The sequence below is a fragment of the Anticarsia gemmatalis genome, chromosome Z, assembly GCF_050436995.1.
Source record: "Anticarsia gemmatalis isolate Benzon Research Colony breed Stoneville strain chromosome Z, ilAntGemm2 primary, whole genome shotgun sequence".
NCBI lineage: Eukaryota > Metazoa > Arthropoda > Insecta > Lepidoptera > Erebidae > Anticarsia > Anticarsia gemmatalis.
Window position 1 is genome coordinate 9,465,715 of NC_134776.1, and position 9,718 is coordinate 9,475,432.

At 35.4% G+C, this 9,718-nt stretch overlaps 3 protein-coding genes across 3 annotated transcripts; 1 reads left to right on the forward strand and 2 right to left on the reverse strand.

Moving 5' to 3' along the window:
- Positions 1 to 1,189: 1,189 nt before the first annotated feature.
- On the reverse strand, positions 1,190 to 2,345 carry LOC142986401 (cytochrome b-c1 complex subunit Rieske, mitochondrial-like). Its single transcript, XM_076134889.1, has one exon. The coding sequence runs from the start codon at positions 2,045 to 2,047 to the stop codon at positions 1,223 to 1,225; it is 825 nt and encodes a 274-aa protein (XP_075991004.1). The 5' UTR covers positions 2,048 to 2,345; the 3' UTR covers positions 1,190 to 1,222.
- A 1,100-nt stretch (positions 2,346 to 3,445) lies between these two features.
- LOC142986599 (uncharacterized) lies at positions 3,446 to 9,137 on the forward strand. Its single transcript, XM_076135122.1, has 5 exons — positions 3,446 to 3,603; positions 6,391 to 6,649; positions 6,905 to 7,045; positions 7,620 to 7,751; positions 8,438 to 9,137. Exons 1-5 carry the CDS (start codon positions 3,467 to 3,469, stop codon positions 8,519 to 8,521), a joined length of 753 nt encoding a protein of 250 aa, XP_075991237.1. The 5' UTR covers positions 3,446 to 3,466; the 3' UTR covers positions 8,522 to 9,137.
- Positions 3,642 to 6,379, reverse strand: LOC142986600 (uncharacterized). The gene has a single exon (XM_076135123.1). The coding sequence runs from the start codon at positions 5,786 to 5,788 to the stop codon at positions 5,285 to 5,287; it is 504 nt and encodes a 167-aa protein (XP_075991238.1). The 5' UTR covers positions 5,789 to 6,379; the 3' UTR covers positions 3,642 to 5,284.
- Positions 9,138 to 9,718: the final 581 nt, after the last annotated feature.

Genomic DNA, 9,718 nt, shown 5'->3' on the forward strand with positions numbered 1-9,718 from the left:
AAACCTATTTTTAGCGACATCGTCAAGAAAATACGATGAATTGCAATCATCGAATCAACTCGTGTTTACAAAAACTCGTCCCTATCTGTGACGTAGAATGCGCTGCCGCATGGACCTAAACGTTTTGCCACAGATAAAAAACATATTAAACTCATCTGTTAACGTCAAAATTTTGAATAAAGTGAAAATAGATGTCTTTAGGATTTCCATAGGCATAGTGGTACGTAAACTAAATTCATGACACACGAATAAACGAGAACGATAAACTCCTGGGTTTTATATTGAACTACTAAATGTTAGCAGGCGTTGTAATCAATAGGTGATACCTAACCCTATATAATAACCTCTCGAGCGCCCCACGTCAAAATTCAAATATACCGTTAAGCGTCCGGGCCAAAAATGGCGCGCGAAATTGAATTGGCGGTTGGCGTTTAAGCGCCGATTCCGTCATATTTTGATACTAACACCCTAGTCGTACCTTATATATTTGAAATCTACATAAAATTTGCTATATATAAAAAAAATAAACCACAAATAATATTTGATAGTGGTGGTACAATAGTCGGTTTAATCTGAATATTGTGTGCTTTAGGCATGTGTTTGAAGAAAGTCTAAAAAATATTTTTAGGCATAAAAAATAATATGACGGAAGGTCTTATCGTGTAGTTAATGAATAATGACATTAAAATCCAACTGTAAAATATACTCAAATCTTTAAAATTAGTTAAAAAAAGTATTTACAATATTGGTCATAAAGGAACATGTCGTTGGGTCAGATGTTGTTTAAGGTGCTCTCTGGCCTATATCAACCACTTATTCAAGTGTGTGCATTAGATCGTCGTCTCGTTTCATCAGCTTCAATGTCAAATATGTTTGAAAGGGATAAACATAGTTTTAGCATTTAATTTCTACGTTTTTTTAATGTAAGATCGTTTTGCCGTACCACGGTGGCGGGACGCTTGACGGGGGTAGCACATTCAACCGTGACACGGTGGCCGGGCGCTTGAGAGGTTAATAGTCTCGCAAAGAGGCTTATCCGATCCGGCGCAAAATCAAAATGCCTTTTTCTTATATTAAAAAATTAAATGGTTATCTCAAAAAAAAGGTTTACACTAATGTGACCTCGCGGATCAGCTCGTGTAGGTATACAAACACAAAATCTCGTAAACATGAATTTATTTATGAAATAAACGTTTTACAAAAGTCAAAATTAAAACAGGAACTATCCTACACGCACTAGTGTATCACTGAGATATGTATAAGGTGGTACAACTAAGTTCAAAGGAGCTGGACCTTTCCGTGCTCTTCCAGCATTATCAAAATGACTGCCGTGACATGGGCAATAGAATCCGCCAACAAAGTCACCCATACCTGGCATAGGGACACATCCTAAATGTGTGCAAATACCTATGACAATCAGCCACTCAGGTCTTTGAAGACGCTGTGCAACCGTCTGGGGATCTCGTAACGTAGAAATTGGTGTTGCTTCTTCTACTTCAATCTCATGGGGCGTTCTGTTTTTGATAAATAATGGTTTGCCGCGCCATTTAACCGTAACACACGTACCCGCTGCAACCTTCGATAAATCAACTTCAACGGAAGCTAGCGCCAAAACGTCTGCGGCTGCAGCCATATACATTACCAATTGGGTAACAAACCCTTTAGCCGCGTAGAGGCCAACCATCATCCCAAAAGCTCCAATCACATAGGTAAACCCTGGTTTACCATCTCCGGCGCCCCAGGAAGTCTTGCGCACATCTTTACAATCTTCTTTCCGATAGGCATCGACATTAGGAAATTCATAATCACGATGTAGACGGGGCGTATTATTTTTGAATCTAACTTGGGTCCACATTGTCGGTATGCATACAAGGCTTGTTCCTGTGCACAATTCAAATGGTCTCCGATTGTTTTTTGGAGTGTAAGGGCATCTCCTGCGCCGGTACTTATCGTCAATATCTATTGTTTGTGCGAACTTCACAACATCACGACAACAAGGGCTGCTAGCTCTTGTGATCCGGGACAAGCAGCTATTCAAAAAACTCATTCTTATGGATGAATATTTGCTAAAGCTTATTATAAAATATAAGTTTTTCCATTCCGGCAATAATTATTTATAATAAATTCAGATTTTTGAGTTAAATTTGGCATAAAGCTTTTTCTGTCAAAGACTTTTGTTAGCTGACATTAACTTCCAAATATAAAATAAAAGGTTGAATTGAAACCAACAATCCGTAAAAGTTTAATGAGTAGTAATATTTCTCATTTATTTTTGACTGTCTCTGTAGCGCGCTCGGCAGTGTAAGTAGGTCTGTACTGCATTCGAAAGGCACTACCTTACATCAAGTCCAACTGCAATAAAATATGTGCATTTAAAATGTTGTACGAATAATGTACGCGTAGGCCAGTTGCAGTAGGTAGGTATCTATATTCTTAGCATTAAGAATCGCTAATTTAAAATTATATTATGGTTAGAAGGAATATTAAATTGACAGGAGTCGGAATATTATAAATGGGACGGTCAATAATCACCGTATCTTTATTATTCCTGTCCGCCCTCCATCAATGGTTGAAACAGCATAGTTTCATTCAAATGCACTTTTGCACTAACACTACCTAATTAATAGTGGTTTTTACTCTAACGTCATAGAATAATCTAACATTCTAGCCCGCATGTAATCGAAATCAGTCGAAGAGCTAACATATTTTGTATGTTTGTGTAAATCCATTCTTAATGAATAACCCTTATATTAATTGTTGATACGAAAGTAGAGTGCCTATCGTCTTTTCTTGGATAAATTGTTGCACCGATATCATAATATTTTGGTTTAGATCACAATGAACTTGTGTCTATTAGGTATGTCTCGGAGAAAAAAGTAGACATTATAAGTAAACTTTACGCTTGCCAAGACTAGCCATTATCGCAGCTTAGGTACCTCATTGCAGGAATAAGCAAGAGGCATACGTCCAGCAGTGGACACATATATGCTGAGAAGAAGAAGAAGAGAGAGGTAGGTACAATAAAAGCTAGAATAAAATAGATACCGAGACTAATTAGACAAAAAGTGTGATTAGGCTGATTACTATCTTAGGTTAAAATTCGATTAATGGAAAATACCGTAGGTACCTATAATATTTTAGCAAGTTTCTATGCGTAGGTATTAGTGCATAAGCTACCATTAAGAGCATTAAGCTAAGACATTCCATCGATCTGCTGGGCCTTAGGTAGGTAGCAACTACGATAATACCAAATTAATTAAAGAGCATTCCTGAACACTCCTTATTTCTTTAAAAAGAAGTAACTAGTTAGTTACAAAACAATTCTAATAAGGACAAATCAAGGATAGATTGCTGCACCAAAGTTGCCGTCAATCATCGTCAATAGGTAAGGTCTGGGTCTTCGACTAATAGCATTTTGATTGTAAGTACGTGTTCTAAGTGGAGACTACACATTTGTGATGTGACTATGACCACATCCACATCACATTTGGTACAAGTGCCAAGGCTCAATGACGTAAGGCGTGAAAGTGTGCAAGCCTGCGGCCCATGGCAGTGGCCAATCGGCGCGCGCGCACTCAACACGACCACAGCGCGGCTAAACAAGTGAGTAAAAGTGACATAATATTATCTAACATCGACGATTTGCTATTGCGAATTTATAAGATTTTTAATGGTGTCAAAGAAACAAAAAAATATTTTTTACCGTCTCATATAATTTTTTTGTAGAAAATATCGCGTCTGTTAACAATTAATTCGATTCTTGTGTGCTGTAATAAATTAAGTAAGATACAGTGTATGTACGGCTTTTTACCCTTTTTTATTTAACTCACGATATAAAATAGAAATTAAGATGGCACCAAGCTGCGAAAAACAGCGATCCGTTTCCTACAGCTAGCAACTAGGTACCACCGGTTACCGCTCCACTTAATCCTAGATTTAGGTACATTTTTTTTCAAAATATGCTTATATATTCCGTAGTAGGTAGGTACCTACTTTACGAATAGAATGCTATACTATGTAGCTAATAACCTCTAGTAGCTATTAACAGTTATTACAAAGAATTAAGTTCTTTGTTAATGCCAATTTGCCAATGGGATATTGCCACAGCGATTTCATAATTAATGTTGAACTTTAATAAATTAGATTAACATAGAAATATGAAATATTTTTTTCCATTCGCGTAACACTGACTAAGTAATAGGTATTGAAGGTGAACCTATGCTCTTTCAAAACATATCATATCTACTTGGTTAAACATTTTAGAATGAATAAGTAGGTAGATAGAATCCAATTTATATCCTAGCTTCAGCTTATCGATTCAACTTAGGTACTTATATCCTAAAACAACCAACAAGTAAATTTTTTATTGAGCAAATTCAAGAGATATCATTTAAAAACCTTGTTATAGGTAGCTACCTACTATGTTTTATAGTCATCATTAGATATGTCAATTCTTATACTAACATGAATTAATACCAGAATTAAATTCAGTAAAACTCGCTTCCAACCGATGAAGTCGAGAAAGCGAACAATTTGTACGTATGTTACAAACATTCGTTTTACAGATAACCTGGTTTCAAACTATAAGCTCGTTGCTTGCCAAAGCTTATTGGCCTGCATGGAATCCTTGTATCGGTCCGGAATAATATCTTAGAAATCTAAGTATAAGGTTCTTACTAACAATATTACAATAAAAACTGCAGGTACTGTCATAGTGACGCATCATGTATGCGAAATGCGTCGTGAGTTCGAATCCCGCGTTGCGAAAGTCGCGTTAAAATGTTATTTCTGGGATTTTCGGTTAAGAAAATAAATTCTCAGTGAACTCCCGGAGTTAGGGAGTTCTTGTCATATACCTCCGTCTCTCGGAGATCGTGTTTCACTGTCCTGTGCTTGAACTCTCATTGTGCTATTATAAATAAATACTAAGTACAATAGTTAGAAACAAAGGATGTTATTAAATGTTACGATTATGTATTTTTTTTATTTAAAATACATAGATGAGTATAAATATGAGTGACATAAGATTTACATTATACAATACAACTTGAATAATAATTCTCTGTAACATCGCATAATACAGGAGTTATTATATTACAAATAACAAAATATAATTTTATAAGCACTTGTAGTAATAACAGTAACACAGCCAATACATGCTTTTCAAAATTTAAGAGTTATGTAATGATTTTATTTCAGTTTGAAGCAGTTGATATTATTATGTTAATCACTTTTCAATCCCTAGAGAAATATAATCATTTGATGCCTCTGTTTTGACTTATACTCAAACACCCAATTCTTCTATAATATTTGCATAATTATGAATTACCACCATAAAATACAGCAAGGTTTGTATAAAAATGCACAATCCGACATAGAACGCAAATATTTCAGCCGTGGTCATAGTTCTCACTGGACATTTTGGCAAAAAATAACATATCACTGGGAATCCAATACATAGTGAAATAAGAGTTATTGAGAGGACAAAAATGATCCACACTCCCATCCACAAGGCGGGTAATTTGCGTGTTGTTACGCCCAAGAACGTGAGAAAACTGCCGCAGAAAACGAACAATGAAGTAAACCCTACACTTAAAACTATACCCTTCTGAGCAGTTTCATCAAATTTGATGTCAAATACTCCCATTATAACTTCTCTTACGAGTGCGTACATTACAACTGCTGCTAGTCCCGTGCCACTCACAGCAAGCCCAAGTAACGCAATAAGGTAGGACGCGTATTTCACTGGAAATGTTCCCAAACATCTTGTTACGTATGGCACATCCATTATTGTTATTTGTTACTTGGAATTTTTTTATTATTAATTTTCTGTTTTGATTACAAACGTCAGCACATCACATGATTTTGATTTAAAGAATGCTCTTGTCATTATTTATGACAGCGTATTTTTTTTATTCATTGCCATGGTTCGTTGTTCATAATGCTCATTCATTAGATTAATTTTAACACACTAAAAGCAGCAAAGTAAAAATGGAAAGAGAACATTTTTTCAAAATATGTTTCTAAAAAATAGCACTTTTAACTTAAATGAACGATCCAGTTTAAGCAGAATATCAGGATAAAATCGTTAATATAATACCTAGTTATTTTTATGCAACCTATCCTATCCCATTGTTGGGCAAAGATCCCAAAATTCCTCCACCACCGTCGCAATCTTCGACCATTTCATCATCAAATCAGACAAGAATCCGAGTCGTTTTCTTAATCGGTTAAAGCTTATTATCAAGGGAATGGTTTACGACTGTCCCATAACCACTATGACATGAAAATAAGTTAATTTAACTAATCTAAATAAATAATATTTAATGAGTTGAGATGTAACTTGTGCACATTATCATTCATCAGTACAAAAAGGATTTTTTTTTTCAGAATGGGTTTCGAAACTTTCGTCATTCTTCTCTTTATCGGGACGTGTGTCTCCGCTCCCTATGATGAACCTATTCGCATAGATCTACCGGTCTACGACCAGCCTCAAATAAGCACGGACTTACTCTTGGAATCAGAACTGAAGCCGGAGAACTATCCAGGAGGCGAGCCTATTCAGAAGGCTCAATCTAACGGAGGAAACTTTCTTACATACAAGCTGGAAGCTGCTAATAATCTTTTGGGCAGCTCTTTGAATGCTAAGGTAATCGAGTAAATAGAAATTGAATTTGGTACACTTGGTTGCAAAAGCCGCTGAACAGTTTAATACGTAATTCGAAACCTGTATCCTGAAGCAGCAGCTAAAATTGGTTAAAATTATATTATTTGTAACTTTTTTCAGATAGGTACTACAACAAAGTAGATTCCGTAGTATAAAAAAATAAATTAACATATTTGATAGCAAATTGTATGCCAACTCAGTTTTAATTCTTGATAATAACCTGTTATGAATTTTCAGGCTAATTCTTTAAGCGAGGGTGGTATATTCTCTGCACCAGTCACTACTCGTGAGAGTGCCTTGCAAGAAGTCGAGGGCTACGGCAGCAAGACCTTGTCGGTCAAAGAGAACTTGGAAGGCTATGTAGCCGGCATATTCCAAGTAAGATATTTAGCTTTATTTAACAGATATTTTCTTATTTTAATAGCATAACAAAAACCTATTTAAAATTGGGCCAGTGTTTTGTGTAAAATAACCAATTAATATAATTGCATAATAGACACGGGCCCAATACACTTTTCTGAAGACTATTAAAATAAAGAAATGTATTTTACTTATCTATTTATTTTTATGTAATTTCTTTTCTTTTTTACTTTATTTACTTATTTTTATTTTACAACTGCACGTATGGCGCAGTGGTTAACCTCGCCGCAATAACCGTAGCGCCGCGTGTGATGGGTTCGAACCCCACCCGGGACAAATGCTTGCGAGATGAGCACGAGTAGGTATCTGTTCTGAACCTAGTGTTAATTTATCTATATGAGTATGTATTTAGAAGTAGGTATATGAGTATATTTATCAGTTTTTTGGTTAGCATACTACAAGATCTGCTTAGTTTTGAATCAAATAACGGTGTGTGAAATGTCCAATGATATTTGCTTGTTTATTTAGCTACAAATGCTTACCTGTCATGCATTTATCATTAAAGTTAAGCTTTACATCACCTATTTCCCAGCCGAAACCTATTGTGGACACTATAAGCGAATCGGAAAAGTATGGCAACACGGGTGATAAGTTCTACACGGCAGGCAAAGCTATAGTTGGAGGCGCAGCGGGCTTTTCCAATTTTGTCAACTCCGTTCTTGAGGTAATTATCTCCCGTGCTAACTGAAACGAGGTACGAAAATAGGCCCAAGAGGTTATCTCAGCTTGTAGTAGTATAATCAGCTATCCAGGAATTTGTTTATATAGGTACCTACTTAGGCCAAATGTGAACACAATGCACTGATGCTAACACGATTTATTATCCCACTTATTACTTTGTCTTTGGAAACAATATCCATCAGAAGGACAGAAAATACACATCACCATGACAAAGAATTCCGGATACGTAGGTACCTATTTTGCATGCATAGCAAATCTAGCAATATCGAATCCACTAGGGTGACGCCATAGAGGCTATCGATTACTATCTAGTTCTTTTAAAAACAGTTCATTATTTTTTTGTACCTGAGTACTTACCTACTCCTAATTACCTTTACTGCCAATTTATTATCTACTAGCTGACCCGCGCAACTTCGCTTGCGTCACATAAGAGAATCATAATTTTCCCCGTTTTCGTAACATTTTTCACTGGTACTCTGCTCCTATTGGTCGTAGCGTGATGATATATAGCCTATAGCCTTCCTCGATAAATGGGCTACCTAACACTGAAATAATTTTTCAAATCAGACCAGTAGTTCCCGAGATTAGCGCGTTCAAACAAACTAACTCTTCAGCTTTATAATATTAGTATAGATAGTTCTAGCCTATATACCACATTTATAATTACAGGTTCCAGGATCAATTTTCAGGAGCATCACTCGAGCAGCCACTGAGAAGCTAAATAATTTAGGAGGGAAACTTATCGGTCTATAAACCTAAATTAGAATTATGTTATAAAAAATATCTTTTAAGTTTTATGGTTTGCCTCGTTTTTTAGAGTCGACGCGATCAGGAATTGAATTAAATCGAATAGACGAGTAGGTAAGGTAGGCTTAACAGGTAGGTCGGCGGTAGGATATAGGTCAGCGTTAAAATCTGTTTGAGTACTTTAGAAAACATTGGGAGCGATGATGCCATGCATATCTCTACATATTTTTATATAATTGGCAGCAGCGACTTAATACTTAATAACTCGACATGCCGAGCCTCCTTCCAACTATTTTGGAGTCAGCTTTCAGTCTTACTGGATGCAGCTGAATACCAGTATTTACATATTTTTATGTAAACTGCTATTAGGTAGGATAAATAATGTCTAAAGTCACAGACATCATTTAATGTTCTTAAATGAGAATAAATCAAAAAACTTGGCAATCTATATTTTTTTAAGGTCGAGGCTAATCATATTATTCTTGTTTTTCTGTTGTTGCTCAGATTTACTAGAGGAACGAACCTTAAATACATAATTGTGTAAATAAATTACTTATGTACCTGCGCTGCAATGTACTATCATTGTTGTAGAACTAAATATAGTTTCATACTTTTATACCAACAGTAGTTTCATTTATCTTGTGTTTCCTATTTCCCCTCAAGATCTGTGAAGTAAGAAGTTTTGATTTAGGATGTCTTGACGAGTCGGGCTACAGACTGCTCCGGAACTTAAAACATCAATAATGACTTGTTTAAAAAAATTTCATTTTAAATATATTTCAATTTTAAATTCCACCGTCATATTTGAATAAATATGATGAAACATTAGGTACCTATAATGAGATATTTATTCTATTACCATTGAATGGACTAACTATAGATCAGATGATGATGATGATGTACCTAAATCTGTGTAAAATAATCCAAATAAAATACACCAATAAGACCTAATGTACACAACAATTACAACATCTATCTATCTATATAATAGGTCGGGGAAAAAGTCTTTTCGCTTATAGTATGTATGAACTTGTAATAAACTCTTTTTTCTACACAAAATGCTCGATATTTGAGTACCTCACGAGCTCACTGAAAGAAACCTAATGAACCGTGTACTCATTTCTAATTCTTGAAGCCAAAGAGATTAATACAAGTTCTTAAGTACATACTATAATGCGAAAAGACTTTTTCCCCGACCTAATA